At 40.9% G+C, this 21,844-nt stretch overlaps 1 protein-coding gene across 1 annotated transcript in view; it reads right to left on the bottom strand.

The window, feature by feature from the left end:
- The window catches only part of PSMD2 (proteasome 26S subunit ubiquitin receptor, non-ATPase 2), a 29,561-nt gene extending 10,850 nt beyond the window's left edge, over window positions 1-18,711 (bottom strand). Inside the window, exons 1-18 of the mRNA XM_063442885.1 lie at window positions 18,518-18,711; window positions 13,936-13,992; window positions 12,166-12,330; window positions 11,356-11,477; window positions 10,786-11,010; window positions 10,510-10,668; window positions 9,907-10,051; window positions 7,858-7,918; window positions 6,334-6,480; window positions 5,448-5,554; window positions 3,490-3,617; window positions 3,179-3,266; window positions 2,935-3,097; window positions 2,746-2,847; window positions 2,364-2,497; window positions 1,783-1,866; window positions 595-763; window positions 376-470 (exon numbers count right to left, since the gene is read on the bottom strand). Of these exons, the coding sequence (XP_063298955.1) occupies window positions 376-470; window positions 595-763; window positions 1,783-1,866; window positions 2,364-2,497; window positions 2,746-2,847; window positions 2,935-3,097; window positions 3,179-3,266; window positions 3,490-3,617; window positions 5,448-5,554; window positions 6,334-6,480; window positions 7,858-7,918; window positions 9,907-10,051; window positions 10,510-10,668; window positions 10,786-11,010; window positions 11,356-11,477; window positions 12,166-12,330; window positions 13,936-13,992; window positions 18,518-18,637 (2,271 nt within the window). The 5' untranslated portion in view covers window positions 18,638-18,711. The remainder of the gene's footprint in view (window positions 1-375; window positions 471-594; window positions 764-1,782; window positions 1,867-2,363; window positions 2,498-2,745; window positions 2,848-2,934; window positions 3,098-3,178; window positions 3,267-3,489; window positions 3,618-5,447; window positions 5,555-6,333; window positions 6,481-7,857; window positions 7,919-9,906; window positions 10,052-10,509; window positions 10,669-10,785; window positions 11,011-11,355; window positions 11,478-12,165; window positions 12,331-13,935; window positions 13,993-18,517) is intronic.
- Between the last annotated feature and the right edge of the window lie 3,133 nt (window positions 18,712-21,844).

The raw sequence follows: 21,844 nt of genomic DNA, 5'->3' as shown, positions 1-21,844 counted from the left end.
ACTTAAGTTCACTTTTCTCTCTTTGTAACAGATGTTTTTTTTTTTTACAGTGGTGCCATTATGCAGAGATATTAATCACAGAATATGAAAATAGTCTAACAGACAAAACCAGTTTTGAGAAAATATAATTTCAAACTGCAAATCACACACTGCCTTGGATGTGCTCAATTACAGTGAAGGTAAACAGATATTATATCACTAGATCAACGACTGTGAAAGGAAGGAACCCCCCTTCAAACAGAGATGAGGACATAAACAGCATAAACTGAATGGGTCGACAAATGGAAATATAAGGTGAGATAGAACAATGAAAAAAAAAAACGATTGGGAGGAAAACATTGGGCCAGTTTAAGAGTTTAATATATGAATACGTACCTGTGCAAGTCGCACCATGAACAGGTTGTTTGGGTCTTTTGCATGATACTGTGCCAACTGCCTCAGCATTGCAGCCAAGCGAGCATTGTTTGTACCTATGAAATACATTTTTTTTAGTGTGTGAATTAAAAAAAAAAAAAAAAAAAAAAAAGCATGCCAGCAAATCTTCAGACAGAATAGCAAAATTAGTACATATGAAACAATAAGAAATCATCTTACCGCTGCCCACCAGTCCCATAGCAAAAATAGAGTTGTAGGAAACCTCAGGGTCTGCATCATGAGAGAATTTGCTTAGGGTGTCCAAGATGTTTAGCCTTGGATTTGAAACGGATATAAGCGCCAGAGCCAAGGGTACCGCTCTGCGCAGTGTGGGTTCACCATATCTTAACTGCAGGAGAGAGGGAATAGTTAAGACTGTATTAAAAGAGGGGAGATATTAGCTGAATTTTAGTCATTTTTAAGTCTTCCCTTTATATATTTTTTTGTTTTAAAGTGTTAAACTTACTTAAAATCCAGCACCGGCCATCCAGAGCTCTGCTCTCCACGCCTCTGTCAAACGTAATTTCTGCCCTTGCACAGTCCAATCCAATGCTTCTCATATGGAAGTATTTGATTGGACTGTTTTGCTAGCCCAGAGTGCATTTGCATGCTCTGACATGGTATGGGGAGGGAGGGATATTTATTTTATTTTTTTACCTAAAAATTAGCAATGCAGGGAGCTTGGACGGAGGGAAAAACAAACTTCCCCTGCAGGTGTGCTTCTGCAAGGGCTAAGCTCATTACATCTGTCTTTTGCATGTAGTACACGCTAACAACATATGTCATTTTGGCACAGAATTGACAATAGGCAGCGTGGAACAGAATTCCAGCCTGCCTAAGTCACGTGTGCCATGGGCATAACTGGTCCCTGGCAGAAAAGTTCAGCATGTGAAGCTTAAAGGACCACTATAGTGCCAGGAAAACAAACTTGTTTTCCTGGCACTATAGGGTCTTTAGGTCCCCGTCCCCCCCCCCCCCAACCTCAGGGGTTAAATACTTACCTTTCTCCAGCGCCAAGCTCCTTCGGCACTAGGGAACTCTCCTCCCTCAGCTGATGTCAGCGCCTAAGGCACATGCGCGGCAAGAGCCGTGCGCGCATTTAAACAGTCCATACGAAGAGCCACTAGAGGCTGGATTAACCCTAGTGTAACAGCTACAGGGTTAACACTAGTGGGACCTGGCACCCAGACCACTTCATTGAGCTGAAGTGGTCTGGGTGCCTATAGTGGTCCTTTAAACACTACACATTGCAAACTCCTACCACCATGACCACTTCAAAACACTGTACCCGGTAAAAAAAAAAAAACACAAAGAAAAATAACTCCTTTATCACGATCAATACAGCTACATCAGAATAAATTTAATTACCAGGTGTCCAAAGGTACGTAACGCCATTTCTGAACCGATTTCTTCTCCCATTGCAATAAGAGCAATACCTAGAACTGCTACACCCTGCATTAAAGACAAAGACAGTTACTATATAGAATATTAACAGGATAATGGTGTACTAATTGAGATTTCTTTTAAGGTTTCAATGGATTGAATAACAATGAACACGCCTTCATAAGTGGAAATCTTTGATTATTCAATACATTATCATTCTTTTCACAGAACCACAAGACGAGATTTCAGTTTTATGTGAAATAAAAAGCATATCATTGCGCTTATACCCTCCCAGCTTGTTTAATGGCATGTCATTTGTATGCTGCATCGTAGATTTATACTGTCCGTACCATGATCCATTTATTTATCTAATACCAATGGCCCATTGGTAACAGATGTCACTCAGACACTGCTGATTTCAAACATCACTGAAGTGCCCCAATGATAATTGGAGTGCAAGGGTTAAGTCGCCAGGACTAAATTTACACTTGCCAATTGTTAGTGAAAAGTGAGGCCTGTTTAAAAGCACACTTTTTTCTCTTTTTAAAGTAGACAGACAATCTCACCTGGTGAGACCCCATATCAGCAGCAGCCTCTTTCTTTTCCTTTTTGTCTTTTTTCTCCTCTTCCTTTTCCTTGGAATCAAAGTGTTCACTGCATATATGAAGAAGTTGCTGAACTTTCAAGACATTTCCAGATCCTAGTAAGAAGTAAGGCAGGTTAAATTATTCCAAAATATGGTTGGCCAAATCCACCATGTTTTCATTTAGGCACATCCCTTAATGTTGGCAGGGTGCACTGCTTTTTGTCGTGGTCACATGTTGTAGGTTTCATCAACAATGTATGACTACATCAATGTGTGACTACAGCCATGTGACCAGAACCATGTTGGACATGGGAAGCCTATTGTAGAACAAGCCTACACACCAAAGTACACTCAGCTCTTACCTGCATATGCACAGATATCAACAAGTGTGTTTGCAAAGCTGCGGAATGGTTCAGACACCACCTCTAAAGCTGCAAGGATTGCCTCAATAGCCTCGCCCTTTCCTGAAACAGAAATCATTTGTAATGAGCACCATCCAAACATTGTACATACAGTATTTGGGATCTATAATCCTTAACAAGTCTCTTCACCTAAATGATTTAGTCCCAATCCAAGAGGTAGCCAGCGAGCAAATGTGTCTTTCAGTTCCTGCTCAGTTTTCTCCATGATGGTTTGCAGAATTGTGGAGGTTACATCTCCATTACAAGATCCCACAGCAATCATTCCACAAGCTAAAGCAGTTACCCCGACTACCTATCGAAGAGTAAAAAATTGTAAGAACATTGAGAGAAATATTGTCTTTATCAGGTTATAAAAACTAGAGACTTTACTTACTTCCATGGTGGATTTTGAATCTCCCATAACTGGAAGTAGCAAAGTCAGAACATCCTCACGGTTCGACCCAGCATATGCAAGACCCAACCTAGAAACAATGAAAGGAAGGGTCAGATTAGATATAATTTAAAGAGATATGGCATTTAAAGCAATGGCTAATCTCAGTGCAATTTAGAACAAATACAAGTCAATCACACTTTCCTTCTTAAATTAGGAAACTGGTAGTAAGATCAGAAAATTAAGCTGCCCATCTAGCTGAGCAGTAAACCGAGAGAATCAAATTGTATCCACTTATCCACTGATGCACTCACCCAAAAATGGAGCCAATGCGCATTGTGTTGCTATTGTGCAGAACATAATCTGATAATAGTGCTAGAGCTGGATCACACTCATTCCTCACACCAGAGTTCACAATTCCACAGGCCAGAAGAGCTCCAGACTGAAGAAAAAAAGAAACAAAAAAAAAAAAAAAAACACAATGTAAATGCATTCTGTTCACTATCCCCTAACTGGATCCCCATTTGGAGAATTCTCCTCACTAATCTTTCTTTAAGAACAACCCACACCTAACACACTGCTTTAAAAAAAAAAAAAAAAAAAAAAAAATAATATATATAATTTTTTTTTTTTTTAAACTTCCCTTATTGCACAGTGTGTTTACTTTAGAACTGCTTCATTCCTGCTCTGTTAATTGCTTGCTGAAGCCTGCAACAGCCCACAGTGTGTGATTAAAGCCTATTTAAAAGAGCAGGGAATAAAAACTTCTAAGGTAGCATCCTTGGTTGCATTATTGTTTGAAAATTATACAATTTTTCATGGAGGCTCTAAAAGTCAGATTTATGGAAGTTGTGGCTAGGGCTGCATATACGAAATTGTTTACCTCGTAAACTGCAGAAAATGAGCGACGATACTGCAAGGGGTATGATGTATACACCAAAACTGCCCCAAAGCAAAAGTTGTTTTAGTGCCAAGCGTTTACCTTTACGTAAAATTACTGTAATTGGTAAAGAGCTCTTTATGTACAATTCTAAAAAGGCTTGTTACAATACTTTAAATTCATCCTACACATATCATTTGTTAAAGAGGAATTGTCTCTTCCCTGAAATTTACATCATACAATATAAAAACAAATTGTAAATAGCCTATAAATTGTGTTAAAGTTTTTTGTTTGTGAGATGATTTGCTTTCTTTTAAATTTATATTGAAGCAGATCACATCACATCCAGGTCAGGTAAGTAAAAGTCAGGACAAACCTTGCACATAAAAAGAATAGAAACATTATTTCATATGTCCTCTTCTCTGTATGTCTGCTCAATACTAACTGCCAAGAACAGCTTATAACAATGACCGACAGGGAGCCAAGATGGAGGCACTCAATTGCCAGATAAATACCGTAGATGTGGATTTCTATATTTAACTTTATTTATATCCCACAAATTCTCACTTCAAAACTATTTTAATATAATACTCCTTTCAGCAAGTCCTGGTATGTGACAGGCCCTTATGATATATTTTGTATTACTTTTTTTAACTGCAAAGCTTTGCTCTTTGTTGGTAAGTGGGTAGAATTATAGAATTACATCCTTCATTATATGTAATGAAAAATGGACTGGGGGGGGGGGGGGGGTTCCACAATGTAATGAGTGTTTATAATGGCCAGATCATGTTATAAATTCTAGATTGTAAGCTCATTTTCAACCTATTGTTCCTGTAACATTTCGGAATTGTCTCACTTATTGCAAATCTTCCCCCTTTATTAAATTGTAAAGAGCTGCAGATTAAGTAGTTGCGACATAAATGAAAATCACAATAAATAATAAGTTATGCTGCCTGAACTAAAAAATAAAGAAAAAAGTGTGTGAAAAGGGCCTATTTGTAGAATATGATGCACTTACAGCAGCTAGATTATTGTAGTGTAAATGTTTTTAAGTTGAGTCGATTTTTAATTTTAAACTAGTTTCGTTTTTGTGTGTGAAAATGTGTAATCTTTGTTTTAATAATTGGTTTTAACCAGCCCTATTGATTTTTATTGACAAGTAATCAGGGCAATCAGTAAAAGGTGCTTCTCAGAGTTTTAGTTTTTTTTGGAAAATGTATGAATGGGGCTTGGTTTTTGCTACTATGGGAATTTACAGATAATTTCCAAAATGCTTTATTTGGCTCAGTCATAATATGTTTCAGTTTAACAGTAATGCGCGTATATATATATATATATATATTTGGTATTAATGTTAATGATTTATTTTAAAAAATTGTCAGTCAGACTCACCTTGATATAATCCTCAGAGGAGTATAAGTACTTGTCTATCTGGGTCAAGCCTCCATCCACATCCCAGAGAAGGATCATTCCCAAAGAAGCTGCAGCACTGAGCATACCTGGAGGACAATACAAAGTAAGGACATAAATATTTTACTAATGCCTCATTGGTTATTTCTCAGAATATAAGACACACTAGTATATAAGATGCACCCATACACTTTAATAAATTTTTTTGAGAAAAATAATATAAAAAAAAAAAACTGTACTACTCATGAGCCCCAGCATTGAAGCATTGACGTGGTAACACATGACAATGCTCTGGTGCTCCTGAGAGAGGGGCCTACATCACAGCTGTATACACAGTATAGAAAACACATTCGGCATATAGGATGCAGAAATGTTTTAATCCCCACGTTTTGGGGTTTAAAAAAAATAAATAAACTTAAAAAAAACCCACGCCCCAAACTTTGTCCTACATTTAGAAAAATACTGTATATTTGCAAGAAGATCATAAATTTATACAGGACACTTGTGCATTTGAGCTAAATTATTTAGAACATTACAATGGTTTTAAAATATAGACAGATCTTGCATGTCAAAGTAAAAAAATAAATAATAATAAAAACACAAATCGGGTACTGCATGGCTTGTAAGTTGAGCAATATCAGCCAATGAGTACAATGCTGCAATGCACAAATTCTCCTGCAGAAGAAAACGCAGAAGTAAATGCTGCAAGTGTCCTATAAGAAATGACTGCAATCTCAATGATTTAATTACAGTGCACTTTCGTAAGCAGAGTCCTGAAAATAGCATGGATGTCCTGCAGGGCCTTTGATGTGATATTGCATAGTGAATGTAAGTAGGTATAAGCCAAAACCAACAGAGGGTGCCTCACCGTGGTCCTTGTTCTTATAAAGCCACTTGTTTCCATCATCCGTTAGCAGCTTGTCTTGACCAAAAGCTGCATTGACAAATCCATTCACGAACGAGGAGGCCAAATTCATCCGAGCTGAATCCACCTGTGAACCACTGCCTCCAAATCCTTCAGGTAGAAATGGAAAACAATTACATGGACTAATGCAATATTAATTGGAGAAACCAAAAGGTGTAATTCTTCAAAAGTTTATTAGTTTGGTTTAAACTAATTGTTTACGTTTATAACAGGCACCAACCTGCACAGAATATATGTAATTGTCACTAAACTTGTTAAAAAATTTTTTTTTTTTTAATCTGCAAAGCAGTTCGAAATACATCTTACTTCAGTGATACTCCAATCTAGGACAGAACAAGAGCCCTTAAATCTTGTAAAACAGCTCAACCTTCTGGCAATATTAGTTTTTATTACATGTAGGGTGCCAAATTATGCAGCATAGGGCACCATAACTTCTAAATCTAAATTAAGTTGTTATAGTACCAGGAGGCCGTGGCACACCCTTACCTCAGGGAGTTGAACTGTTCGTGAACGGTTTAACCTCAAAGCTGCATCCAGCTCCCCCGGCAGCATCTGGCTCTCAGACAGTTACTTTCCAATCATAAAACTGGCTTGGAAAGAAATGTACCTTTTCCAAACCAAAATTTATGAATGGGGAGTCACTGCTTGGCTGAAAACCTTTCACTTTCACAAGCCGGATACCGCCTGGGGAAAAAGATGCAAGCAGCGCTGGAGGCAACTTTGGAGTTAAACCATTTGCGTAATGTGCGCCGGGGGAGGGGGAGCTTTCTGGCCCCATATCAATTTTATTTAGATGACGTTGTTTTGGTGCCTGGAGTGTTCCTTTACATAGTGGCTCACAATTAGCTTTAAAAAGAACACGCCAAGCACCTTAACCACTACAGCTTATTTTAGAACAGTTGCCGCAAGACAGAGGGACACTATAGTGTTAGAAAATCTACAAAATTTGCCATTTACACTAGATTAAAGATTGCATAATTTGATTCACAAATAACTAACAATATATACTTTTCCAAAAATGCTAATAAATAATGATAAAAAAAGATAAAAGTGCATTTGCATTCAGGAGGCAAGTGCCCTCCTCCCCTCAGGTATCCACAGCCCGATTCCCTGCTCACCTACTGCTGGTGTAAACATTCCAGTACCGCAGTAGCATTATCAATTTCATCCATATTTGAACAACAGTGATAGACTAGCAAGTCAACCTAGAATCAAGGTCCATTGCGCAACCTACCAGAACTACAACTGCAAATGTGAAGATCACAATTTAATCTCTGAAGAGAAATTGAAACCAAGTAATTAAACTAGATAATGTGCTGTTATTTCACTAAAAGGAAACACTTAGTTGCCCATTTCCACACAAACAGATTTGTTTGCTTTTAGGAGTTCACAACACCACCCTTGTATCCAGTTAGTTATTGTACGAACATCCATTTCATATAATCACTCAGTGCGAGTCCAACTTACTGTTATTTTCCAGATGTGTCTTGTAAATATCATCTGGGACTTTGGGCTCCATGATATCAAGCTGAGGAATACAAGCAGGATATTAGACAGAGGTATAGAACTACAGAGAGCAATACAATGTACAAAAGAACCAGGAATTAGGGTGAAGCAACATGAGTAAATTACTTTACTCTGCCACTGGACCAAGGACAGCATGACAAGCCATCTCACAGTAAAAGTGCCTCCCATATAACCAAAAAATAAATACAAAAAAACAGATGGAAGGGCCTGGACTCCATGGCGGCTGGACGTGCCTTGTGTGAGCTCCGAGCTCAATCTACCCAAATTGCCTGATAACTTGCACACCAGCCAGCCAAGACCCACACAGGCACCTAAACAAGGACTTACCTCAGGAGCCAGCCGAAGTGCCCCGGGTCTGCCGCCCGCGGGTACGAGGAGCGCTCATCGAGGGTGTCGGGAGTGCGGCATAGCAGTATCGCCGGACGGGTGAGGCGGCCGATCCCCCGCTCTGTGCGACCTAGTGCCCTCCCAAGCTTGCAACACAGCCCTGTCCCCCCCCCCTCCCCCTCTGGACCAGCGGGGGTTATCCTGGTCCTCCTTAGCCTGAACCTGGCACCAACTAGCTAAGATACCGCCACCCTGTCTAAGATAACGCCACAACAAAAGCATACAAAATGGCGGCCCAGCTTACCATGCAAGGAGCAAACTCCCAGCACTCCGAAAAGGAGCCTCTGGACTCGGCACGGATCGCCCAACGACAACGATCGAGCAGGTACACAAACTCAAAAGACTCACGAGTCAGGCGGAGCGTGTCAAAGATGGCTGCCCGTCGCAGCTCACAGAGGGGAGCCACGAGTAGCCACACGCAGCCTTCCTCCCTAGAGGCCCTTCGACCGGCTATGCTCAGCCCTGTACGAACTGCAGTGCAGCAGGGGTATGCCCAACCTTCAAGCAGCACGGGCAGTGGCCAGGTGGATCCGACTGACGACCCGCAGAAGCCACTACAGTACCCCACTACAGTTATTCCAGGCGGGCATCTGTCCACGCAAGCACCGGCAAGTGACTAGGCGGGAGGCTGACCGCGCCAACCCGGGCGCACGGTTCTGCACCCACACAAGCGGTAAGGAGAACGCCGGCCAACCCCAAAGCCCCAGCAGCATGCCAGAGCACAGCACGCCTGACCGGCTAACCACTGAGCGCCGAGCAACAGCATATGAGATAACCCGGCTGCACCAAGCCAGCAACTGCCCTAACTCACTGACCCAACTGGGAACAGCACCTGGGCACAATATACCTCCACGGGTGACCACAACTCTAAGAGGATGGAAGCAACCACTTACAGGACATCGAGCAGCGACTGGTGAGCCAAGGGGCACCTCATGCACGAGACAATACAGATCTCCCCCTGGAGGACTTATTAGCCGCTTTGATGCAATCCCCAAACAGGGAGTAGGGTGAAAAATCCCCGAGCGGGGAACAGCTTGCCTACCGGATACAGACAACCTGCTATATCAAGGGACGACCCGACAAATAATCGACGCTAAAATAACACTAATGTCTTACCATGTTTTTTTTTTTTTTTTTTGCAGATAGCCAAAATGTTGTGAAAGGCATTGGGAAGGCTAGAAACTCCATACCTGCTTATACTCTGGCAGGGTTTAACCCAAGTCTAGCCTGATCATTACTATAAATGCTGTGATCTAACGTGTTTTAAGCCCAAACAATAGAGTGTAAAATGTTTTCCTGTTTTATCATCTCCTACTTTTCTTAACGCGAGACCTGCCTAGTTCATTAGACATCCCTATGTAACTAATATAACCCTTAAAAATGTGCAAGTTCTCAGAGCCACTGCTCTTAATGTCTTTGTTTCCATATTATTCTACGCTGTTGTGGCACATGTCTATGTTTTGTACTCACCTGCAAAAATAAAGAATAAAAAAAAAAAAACAACAGATGGAAATGCAATAAAAACATTTTCTGTGTCACACACAGACTAAGGGAAATAATAAATGGACAGTAGGAGAAATAAATGATAGCATTGCGACATACCTCACGTGCCAGAGCCAGGAAATTACTGTTAAGTTGCACATTAGACATGATCTCTGTTAAATCTTCATACTCCTCCACATCCTCATTTAAGCCCAAATAAACTCCATGCCGGCCCAACATGAAGGCCATCTGTTTCTGTACAACACTGTGGACAATAAAGTTTACAAGTATGAAACCAAACACTGCACACACCATTAAAGATAACTGGGGTTTATATAATCTTAAAGGACAACTTCACACCCATAAAGCACTTCAGCAAGCTGAAGATTTTTAAGGGTGAGGAGTATACTTCTCTTAATAACAGTTTATAAAAGTTGCGATTTCTTTTCAATTAGAGATTGGCACTTTTATAAATGTACAGCCGGGGAGGTTTGCAAAAGATATAACCCATATGATAGCATGCATGAATGTATTCATTGGGGTGTATCTGCTAAACAGTGATTTATATTTCCCCCCCAAAATGTGCAGTGAAGTGTTCCTTTAACTTTAGGAAACAGTAAAGAAAACAGGCGAACAATGATCTGCAACCCCCTCCCCCCCAAATAAATATAAAACAACTTTGGCTCCCCAGGCAGGCAGACTTTAAGAGGACATAAAACTTACACATCCTTGCAAGAAGTAAAGATGTCTTCCACTAGCTCCATGTCATTGAGGATCAATGCAAGTCGCAAAGCTTCTGGATAGCGGTTGAACTTGCGAAAGATTGAGAGTGCACATCGCAAGAGAGCAGAGTTTTCGGGCTCAGGTACATAGCTCACACAACTGTAGGAAAGAAAAAAAAATTAAGTTGTCTAATTCAGTGTTTTTCTTGACATTTATAATACATAAAAATATGTAAGGCATGCTCACTGGGAGGTCAAGGATCAAAAACTGACTCACCTAGTCAGGTACAGACAAACTTTAGCATATGCATTGTCATCAATGTACTTCTCCAACATGTCCATCTGCTCTATCTCCATGAGAAGATCACAGGCCTCATGCTCTGCATTGTGCGCCATATTATATGGGACGATCTCCTTCACCAAAGTCAGTAGTTTTTCACGCTGAGATTTGTCAGCTTCTTCTACTTCCTGCCATTCCTTGGCAACTTCTCCAGCCAAATGCCTGAGACAATAAGATATGGGCTCAGTTGGATACATATAAAGTGTGCATACGTGGCTTCCTTCTAGATACCTTACAGTACCAACATCTGAAGGTGCACCATGTCCTTCCTATTTTACAATTTTCACCCCTCTAATCACATTTCATATCTTCTAGAACCTTTATGGTATAATCAGTTATTTCCAAGTGTGCAAAACAAAGTAACATGCCATTTAACACTCCTACATACACAAATTATTTATCTACCTTCAAACAGACTTGAGGGAAAACATACTAGTGAGAATGGTCATATTTAAAATGAATATAAAATACATTAAATCCTTCAAAAACCATTTGCTTGCATCTCACCTGACATATTCATGTCCCCATGATGCCAGCTCCTCTTGGGAACCAAGCAGTCTGTACTTCAGACACTCCCTCTCACTGCTCATAGTCATGGCAAGAACGGAAATGATATCAGCAGCAAAACGCTAAAAGAGGAGAAAGGTTGTAAAGGACTATTGCAGGATACAACCTGAAAATTACTAAATTTGCCCCAAACACTAAAAAGGGGTTAAATTGCAGGCACTCCCACAGCTGAAATCTGATCACTATATAGCTGCATGAAGAGGATTCTTAGAACATCTTATAAATATCAACAGCTAAACTAAGCAAATAAATACTACAAAAATTATATAGAGAAATAACTTAAAGGACCTATAACTTATGCTCATACACAAAACAAAATGCTATTTCATAGACATTGCACTAGCAAATTTATAGATGTTTTTGAAAAATAGTCCAATCCTATGTCATATACTGAAATCTAGATTTTGAACATTGGCTGTGTTGACTCAATAGCAAAGGAAGAGAAACTCTCGACACTGCCAGTGTCCAGGGTGTGGAGGAGAGTTCCAGCAAGAGAAGACTTGCAGCTGAAGAAAAATGTTAGTAAATATGTATTTCATGTATGGGGGTTCCATATGTATGTATTTTTTTGTGGCTATATAAAGTGAATGAGCCAGCTAAACAAAATCCATTCTCTTGTAGCTTTGTTTCCTCATATATTTACTCCCGTAACTCTTCTTATTCCACTTTCAAAACCATTTCATTCTCCACTCCAGAAAACATTTCCAATTGATCAAGTACTGAACCTCTAATCCATCTACAAAAACTTACTTTGTTTTCTCCTGGGGTCATATTCTCATAGATCTCCTTTAACTTCCCAAAGTGTGGCCGAAGGAACTTTAGAGGTTTAGGAACAGATGTCATTGAGGTGGTTGAAGAGCGGATTTGCCGACGTAGCTCCTCCAGAGCTGGTCGGTATAAGGAGCTATCTTTTTCCTGTTGATTTTCAGATAACATGAAATGTTAAGGAAAACATAAAATCTAAACTCCATATTTAACATAAGTGGAAATGATCACTAATCCCATATATTGCCGGCTAGGAAGTTACCATCGCAACCACAGCAGAAAGACTGTCTGTGGGTGGTCTCTTCTGCTGGTCCATGCAGAAGAGTGATTGACAGGTGGGAGAAAACCTTTTTAAAAATATTTTTTCAAAATCTATGCATTTGACAACAAAACTGCTAACACATTGCATAGATTCAATTTTATGCTCTTAAAAAAAAATAACTAAACTAGTTTTGGGCAGGACAGGTGCCCTTTTAAATTAAAGCAACACTCCAGCACCAATACAACATTTGATAGATTTAGGCCTCATTAATATGCCTTCTCAAGCCAGAAAAACGTCCTCATCAAATGTATACACACAGTTGAAGCCTCGAGTGAGCTGCTCCTAATTTACAACCTGGCATTCATTCAGTACGGTCAGTGGCCGAGTTGTGTACATACATTTGATAAAGAGTAGCTAAAGATGCAGAAATCTGCAAACGTTTTGTTTAATACAGATTCAAGATTCAAGAATGCAAAAAAAATACAGCACATAGAAGGGGCGAAAGCAGATAAAATGCATTCACGCTGTATTGGCACCTGGAGTGTCCCTTTAGCTATATTAAGAAGTTTTGATGTATAGACTGACCCTGCAGTCTCACTGCTCAATTATCTGCCATTTAGGCGTTAAATCACATTGTTTACACAGCAGTAGTCAGATCTCCATGCATGTGACTTGCACAGCCATCCTAAACACTTCCATAAATACATATCTAAAGTTTAGACTTGCTTTATTGCACACTCTTTTAATGTAGGAGTTCTTATCTGTTAATAGCCTTCTATATGTGATTAAAGCTCAATTTACAGATCAGAAGATAGAAAACATCTAAAGCAAATTAACATCTGACTAAAAATGAAACCATTTTTCCCAAGCAGGCTTTGTCAATCACAGCCAGATGAGGTGTAGCTAGGACTGTATGGAGCAGAAACAAAAGTTATTTAACTCCGAAATGGCAGAAAATGGAGCAGGGGCATGATCTATACACCAAAACTGCTTCATTACACCAAGCTTGTTTTGATGCCTATTTAAAGATGTATTGGCCTACAATCATTTTCATTGCAATTGCCCTAAAATTAAAGCGGTACTGTCACCTCCCCTCCAAAATGAGTATCTTATAAAAACTTTAAAAAAATGTTGCAAATTATGCAAAGATCTCAGATGGTGACAGTGTTTGAAGAAGTGTTAAAACAGGGCAAATAAGTGAAAGGTTCACTAAACTAATGTAGTGAATTAAAAAACAAATGCCAAAATTTTAGCCAACATGCCAGATGTGGAGTAATTTGTCAGTGCCATAAAAGTCACAGCATTACCACATACAACAATTCACTGTACAGTGGCATACCTCAGCATGTGCTTAGAAAATACCTGGGGTCACGTAAAATAATCTGTGTCACAAATCATTTCTAAGTCACTATTAAGAACAAGTATACATAGCATTTATAGTCTTCCTAATCAAGCAATTATGGGCATTACAAAACAAATTATTTTAAACTCACCCCCAGTCTCTCCACCAGCATTTCCAGTTCATCCTGCAGCTGCTTGTCTTCTTCAGACTATTAAGACAATTTAGTGAAGCAATATGAATAAACCAGTAACTTGACAGAGAAAGTGTAAACTATAGAATTCAATACCAGAGAGACACTATCAAAGATGCGAGAAACTATTTGAAATGACAGGAAGCAGGGGAATATATAATAAAACATACAGTGTCAATAGTTGAATCAATGTTTGCACCAGCTATATCCTGAGCAGAATTCCGTTCAAAACAGAATTAGATGTACAGTTAAAGGACCACTATAGGCACCCAGACCACTTCAGCTCAATGAAGTGGTCTGGGTGCCAGGTCCATCTAGTGTTAACCCGGCAGCTGTAAACATAGCAGTTTCAGAGAATCTGCTATGTTTACATTAGTGTTAATCCAGCCTCTAGTGGCTGTCTCACTGACATCCGCTAGAGGCGCTTCCACGCTTCTCACTGTGAAAAATCACAGTGAGAAGACGCTAACGTCCATAGTAAAGCATTGAGAAATGCTTTCCTTTGGACTGATTAGATACGCGCACAGCTCTTGCCACGTATGCGCAATCAGCGCTAACATCGGAAGAGGGAGGAGATTTGCCCATCGCCGAGGGAGTCCAGCGCTGGAGAAAGGTAACCGTTTAACCCCTTCCTCCCCCTTCAGGCAAGCCGGAGTGGGACCCTGAGGGTGGGGGGAAACCTAAAGACCCTATAGTGCCAGGAAAACAAGTTTGTTTTCCTGGCACTATAGCGGTCCTTCAACTCCCTTGACCTGTCTCCTATTCCTGTGATAATGCATTTGTAACAAAACAGCACCATAAACACTGCAATAAAATATATTTGTGACTAGTCATTATTTTGGGGCTAACAAATGGGAAGTAATGATGTTATCAAAGTATAAGCAAAATGTCACAGTAACACAATATTATTTACCAGAGGATTGATTCATTTAAACAGAGCACTCTGCACGTTATAACCACTTAAGCTCTTTGAAGCCGTTATAATGTATAAAGCCCACGCAGGGCACCATCCTTGGTTCACTGTTAAACAAATTAATTACATTTAACGCTGAACGAGGGTCCCATAGTTTTGGTATGACTATTCAAGCAATGGGTGGCAGTGACTAGATGAGAGAGCTCAAGTGACATTCTTAGCACATCAGTGCTCCCTTTCAGCGGGAAGGGTTAGCCGGAGTAAAAGTGGTGGGTAGATGCCACAAGCAGCTGGGTATTCTAATTCACACTGTACCCTGCACCTACTCTCACAGGTGAGAGGCTTTTAACTGCAGAGATTTGTTTAAAAAATTAAATAAATGTCAAATTGCTGCAGCTGTAATTATCAAGTAATTAATCCTTGTAATTATCAAGAAGCTGGGATTCAGCCTTCTAGGCAGCATATGTCACACTTTTCTACCTTGCATGTGCACCATGCACAAGTAAGACAGATTACTCTCCTCTGGAGACTCCTGAGCATATAAATAAATGTGTACTTACTGATGGAACCCCGGGTATGACTGTCATTGTTTGATAAAGTAATTCTACCCATTCCATGTGAGGAGTAGAATTGTGGCAGCGAGATTAACTACTCGTCCCTGCTGGAGGCTCTTCCAGGTCAGGGAAGAGCCTGCGTGCTATAGGAGCCTTAAACTGATTTTTGCTATTTGTTTCCCCATTCAGGAACACTCTAAGCACCATAACCCCTACATCACTCTGCAGCGGTTATGGTGCCAGGGATGTTCTAACATTTCCCAAAGTAAGCAGTCAAAATGTTTAAGAATGGTTTGACTTCTTACCTGGGCTCTGCTCCCTGCCAGTTCTGGTGCTTGGAATGTTCCTTTCATATTTTTTTTAGAATGCATTAAAGTGAGAGGATGATGTCAATTTTGAACAGTAGTTGTCATTTTAATTTATCTCAATTGTAATAAACGAGTTCTGAACTTAGAAACCTTTAGATGCATATGATTTTTATAGTATAGTGCCTTCTGGAGAGCTAGCTATAGTAAATATATGGTATCACAAGACTTACTTTAAAGGACCACTCTAGGCACCCAGACCACTTCAGCTTAATGAAGTGGTCTGGGTGCCAGGTCCTTCTAGGGTTAATCCATTTTTTCATAAACATAGCAGTTTCAGAGAAACTGCTATGTTTATGAATGGGTTAAGCCTTCCCCCCTTGTCTTCTAGTGGCTGTCTCACTGACAGCCGCTTGCGTGATTCTCACTGTGAAAATCACAGTGAGAGCACGCAAGCGTCCATAGGAAAGCATTATGAATGCTTTCCTATGTGACCGGCTTAATGTGCGCGCAACTCTTGCCGCGCGTGCGCATTCAGCCGACGGGGAGGAGAAGAGGAGGATCGGAGGAGGAGAGCTCCCCGCCCAGCGCTGGAAAAAGGTAAGTTTTTACCCCTTTCCCCTTTCCAGAGCCGGGCGGGAGGGGGTCCCTGAGGGTGGGGGCACCCTCAGGGCACTCTAGTGCCAGGAAAACGAGTATGTTTTCCTGGCACTAGAGTGGTCCTTTAACTGCAATGATCTGAAGTATGAACTTACATGAGCTTTATATTTAATAAACAATGCAGAATATTAGACTTCAAATGCCAAGAGGTATTTAGACAATGCAGTAAAATGCATACAAATTAAGTGCAGTCTAAAGATCTTAATGGGACACTATAGGCACCCAGACCACTTCAGCTCATTACAATGTCCCTTAAGCATATGGTGGTAATTACTACAGTTTCTGAGAAACTGCAATAATTACCTCTCATGGTTAACTACACCTCTAGTGGTTGCCTACCAGACAGCCACTAGAGGGATTTTCTGGTGCTTAGACGACTTTTGATCGGCTAAATGATGCTGGACGTTCTCACACCATGCCAGGAAGGAACCAATAGTACAAGGAAAATGGATTTGATTTCCTGGCACTATAGAATCCCTTTAAAAAATAAGGAGATATTTCAAATTAATCTAGGTCACAACTGATCATTACTTCTACTGCAGGATCACAGTGATGTATTATATGATATGTTATTACTATTCTAAAAAATCAAGTTCCACTTTATAAAACTAAAGTGTCATGGTTATTCAATCTAAGTTTATATAGTTGAGAATCCAAAATAAGATGAAAATGATTAAAATATTAGGTCACAACATCTGATGCAAAAACAGCAGACTTGGATCCTATTTTTAATTTTGCTTCTTTGGCATAACATTTGAAAGTCACTTTTAACATGTCACTTTTAACATTTAACATGTCAGTCATTCTATATAGAGGATACATGTCTTGAGACACCCTTTTTTCTGTTTAGTGTTACTTATTCACACACAAGTCCATCTAAGCATTCCATAGAATGTCTGACCAGACTGTGAAAAAAAAAAGTTACACATTCACTGTTTTATAATACACTTTATCAACCTGTGGTGAATGCATTATATAGGGTAACTGTGGAGGAGGTAGGGGTTATTCAATACCAGTTGTATTTAATGATGAAAGGTAAATGGAACATCTCCGACAAATAGAACTAAATGTAGAAACACCATTTTAAAACATGTAAGTTGTGTACATTGCCTGCAACATGTATTATCATAATAATTTGTAATGGCTTAAAAGTGTGACTCAACTGCATTACCTGCACCATTTTTCATAGCAAAAATGTACCTAACAGGTTATCTTCTCTTCATCAGCAAATCTCCTAAACAAATGATCAACCAAGTTCACTACAACACCCTTGGTGTCCAAATATAATGCTTTTACAATAAAAAGAGTGGTTAGGTAGGTGAGGTTATGGTGCGATATGGATTTAACCAGTGTGTGTGTGGTTATACCAACTTACAAAATTAAGCCCTGCGGTCCAGGTGCCACTACTCCTGGGCGGCAGCAATAACTATAGTAAACATCAGCTCCAAAACATTAAAAAAAAAAAAAAAAAAGTTACTTGCGCACTATTCCAAATCCCTATGCACATTTAAGTAACTTTTCTTTTTTTTTTCTATTGACTGCAGGGCTTAATTCTGTATGTCTGTATTTGTATTTCTGTAGGTCTGTATTTGCATTACACAGCCATGTTACAGTACAGCCACCCACCACACGTTTAGATAAATTCCCCTGTTTCATTAGCAACTGTTTACATTATATCTGAAGACAGCAAGGTGATTTCTTAGTGTAGTTGACTCACCTAAAAGGTTTTGCCTTGACTTGGCAGATGAGCTTACACTTGAATGGCCATTGGAGTGATACTAACAGTAACAAACCTCTGGTAATTTAAGTGTGCACAGTGATAGAGTGCAGGTAACTCCTTTCATTGTGTGGGTACACTGCCCACATAGCTGCATGGTGTTGCCATGTAAGGGCAGTTCTAGTATTCTCTCCCTGGCTCTGTGAAGGTTACAGGAGCCCCCCCAGCCCGGGCTGCTGAGCTCTTGTTATGACTGCTGCCTTGCCAGCCCGGTGACAGCTCGCTCTGACCGAGGCCTTCCTTCCACCCCCGGCCGGCGCCAGTGACTCAGCTCTGCCCGTGCTAGGCCTGCTCCCTGCCCGGCACTCCGCCTGCCCGCCCGCCCTGCTCCTACCAGCTCCTGCTCCTCCTTCTTATCCTTGTCTTTGTCCTTGGCCGCGTCCCGTGCCTCCCCGCCTGCATCCTTCCCTTTCCCGGTCGGCTGGCTCTGTGGATTCCGGCTCTGTTCCTCCATTGCTGCGGCTACCTCGCTCTCTCTTTACTCACGCACACGGCCCCGGCCAATTCCAGGACGCGCTTGCGTAAGCGTAGCCAGACGTCATACGCACGGATCGTCCAGAGTCATTCCCAGCGCCTGAGGGAGTGTGATTGGCTTAGCGTATCATGTGATCAGTTGGAAGACATCTTGGTACACCCTCCTTGTCATTGGCTCGTTACTATGGGAACGATGAGAGAGGAAATCCAGTTTGAGTGCAGGATCATTAGATGGCATTATTGTATTGTATTATTGCTATAGAAGCTAAATGATTAGCATCTACTTCTATTAATTATAAAGATAAAATAATATTAATTTTAGTACTGTAACGGGTCAACCAATACTTCTCCCGAAACTATATCATTGAATAAAAGACGTAAAACCATCTATAACTTGTTTAAACCTTTTTATTTTAAATTTGATGCACAATTTTATTTAAAGGGGCACTAGATGCTTCGTAACCCCTGCCAATAACCGTGGTAGTTATGTTAACCAGAGTGCCCTTCACTATCCCCTAGTTGAGTAACAAACCATTTAGGAGCAGTTTAGTATAATCAGAGTTGTTTCCTATTCCCAGAAACTGACACCCACCCACTTTGAATGCTTTGGCAATGCAACAGAGGAAAATGAATTCATACTTACAGATATTTCCCTCTCTCAGCTTTCTTGGTAATGGGCCATGGCACCGCTACACTCGGGTTAGCTCCTCCCACTACTCCCATGGAAAAAATAAATATAAATACATCCGAAATACTTAACTCCTCCAGTGTGTAACTAGCTGTATGACCAGGAAGGCTATCCATTGCTGCCATGGCCCATTACCGAGACAGAAAATATTGGTAAATATTAATTAATTTTCCTCTTCCTCTACCGGCCATGACTTCACTACATTCGGGCAAACCTTTAAAAAAGAAGGGGACAGAAAAAAGAGAAAAACACCAATGAATGCTGAAACCAGGTTTAACAATGAATGAACAAACCATTAACAGACTCTCTTCGAACTCCGTGTCCTTGGAGGACCTCACATACAACTGGTAATGTCTGTCTGTTGAAGGTGGAGGTTTAAAGAAGACTCTCTTCGAACTCTGTGTCCTTGGAGGACCTCACATACAACTGGTAATGTATGTCTGTTGAAGGTTTAAAGAAGACTATGTGGCATCCTTAGTTATATGGTCTGAGGGCACATTTTCAGGATATGCACAGGATGCTACAAATGCTCTGGTGGAATGGACCTTTAAACCTTAGGAACTGGAACTCACTTAGAGACATATTCTTTGGATATTGCTGACACATCCACTGACAATAGAAGGAATTGAGGCTGCTGTGACTTCATGGGATGACAAATAATCTTGAAGAGTTACACCAATCCAATGTCCGTTAAGATACATCCTGAGACACATTGCTACATCCAAGGTGTGCCATGCCATCTCTTTCTCTGAAGCAGGTTTTTTGAAAAAACAAAGGAAGTACAGTACCTTAAGATATATAGAATCTCGACACCACCCTAAGATGGATATCAGGCACTGTTCTAAGGATCACTTTATCTGCATGAAATAGGATAGTGAATAAGGTACCTAACTCTGAGATGGTTCTGCCCGATTTCAATGTGACCTGCAAAACCACCTTATACAGTCAGGTCCATAAATATTGGGACATCGACACAACTCTAATCTTTTTGGCTCTATACACCACCACAATGGATTTGAAATGAAACACAAGATGTGCTTTAACTGCAGACTTTCATCTTTAATTTGAGGTTATTTACATCCAAATCAGGTGAACGGTGTAGGAATTACAATAGTTTGTATATGTGCCTCCCACTTTTCAAGGGACCAAAAGTAATGGGACAATTGGCTGCTCAGATGTTCCATGGCCAGGTGTGTGTTATTCCCTCATTATCATATTTACAAGGAGCAGATAAAAGGTCCAGAGTTCATTTCAAGTGTGCTATTTGCATTTGGAATCTGTTGCTGTCAACTCTCAATATGAGATCCAAAGAGCTGTCACTATCAGTGAAGCAAGCCATCATTAGGCTGAAAAAACAAGACAAACCCATCAGAGAGATAGCAAAAACATTAGGTGTGGCCAAATCAACTGTTTGGAACATCCTTAAAAAGAAAGAACACACCGGTGAGCTCAGCAACACCAAAAGACCCGGAAGACCACGGAAAACAACTGTGGTGGATGACCGAAGAATTCTTTCCTTGGTGAAGAAAACACACTTCACAACAGTTGGCCAGATCAAGAACACTCTCCAGGAGGTAGGTGTATGTGTGTCAAAGTCAACAATCAAGAGAAGACTTCACCAGAGTGAATACAGAGGGTTCACCACAAGATGTAAACCATTGGCCAGATTAGAGTTTGCCAAACAACATCTAAAAAAGCTTTCACAGTTCTGGAACAACATCCTATGGACAGATGAGACCAAGATCAACTTGTACCAGAGTGATGGGAAGAGAAGAGAAAGGAACTGCTCATGATCCAAAGCATACCACCTCATCAGTAAAGCATGGTGGTGGTAGTGTCATGGTGTGGGCATGTATGGCTGCCAATGGAACTGGTTCTCTTGTATTTATTGATGATGTGACTGCTGACAAATGCAGGATGAATTCGGAAGTGTTTTGGGCAATATTATCTGCTCATATTCAGCCAAATGCTTCAGAACTCATTGGACGGCGCTTCACACACACAGAGTTCATTTTCCATCCACCCTCCTGTTTCTTACCTTGTCTTTGCAGGAGGGTGGCTGGGGCTGATGGAACTGGGAGTCGGCACGGCTCCCCCTCACTGCTGGGCGTGCGCTCCTCCTGCGCGGAGTGAGCTGGGAGGAAGTGACCACTTCCTCCCAGCAGCACTTGCTGCGGCTGCAGTTTTTTTTTTTTTTTTTTAAAGGGGCCCGGTCGCACCCCTGAAGATATAGGGCCCATCGGGTGGCCCTTAGTGCGTGGGCCACCCGATGGGCCCCATCAGCATGCGGGGCCTGGAGCAACTGCACCGGCGGCAATTCTGCCGCTACACGTGGGGGACCCCCAGGGCCACCAGGCCCGTGACAACTGTTATGGTTGTCACCCCCTGATGGTGGCCCTGAGCGAGAGGTTAACATGAGCTTGGCTTACAGATTGTCATCAATTTTAGTTAAAGTGGGAATAAAGGTCAGGCTAGGGCATCACTTTCTGATACTGAGCA

The sequence above is a fragment of the Pelobates fuscus genome, chromosome 2, assembly GCF_036172605.1.
Source record: "Pelobates fuscus isolate aPelFus1 chromosome 2, aPelFus1.pri, whole genome shotgun sequence".
NCBI classification, from domain to species: domain Eukaryota; kingdom Metazoa; phylum Chordata; class Amphibia; order Anura; family Pelobatidae; genus Pelobates; species Pelobates fuscus.
Note: the sequence above shows the minus strand (reverse complement) of the source record. Positions and strands in the feature narration are given on the sequence as shown.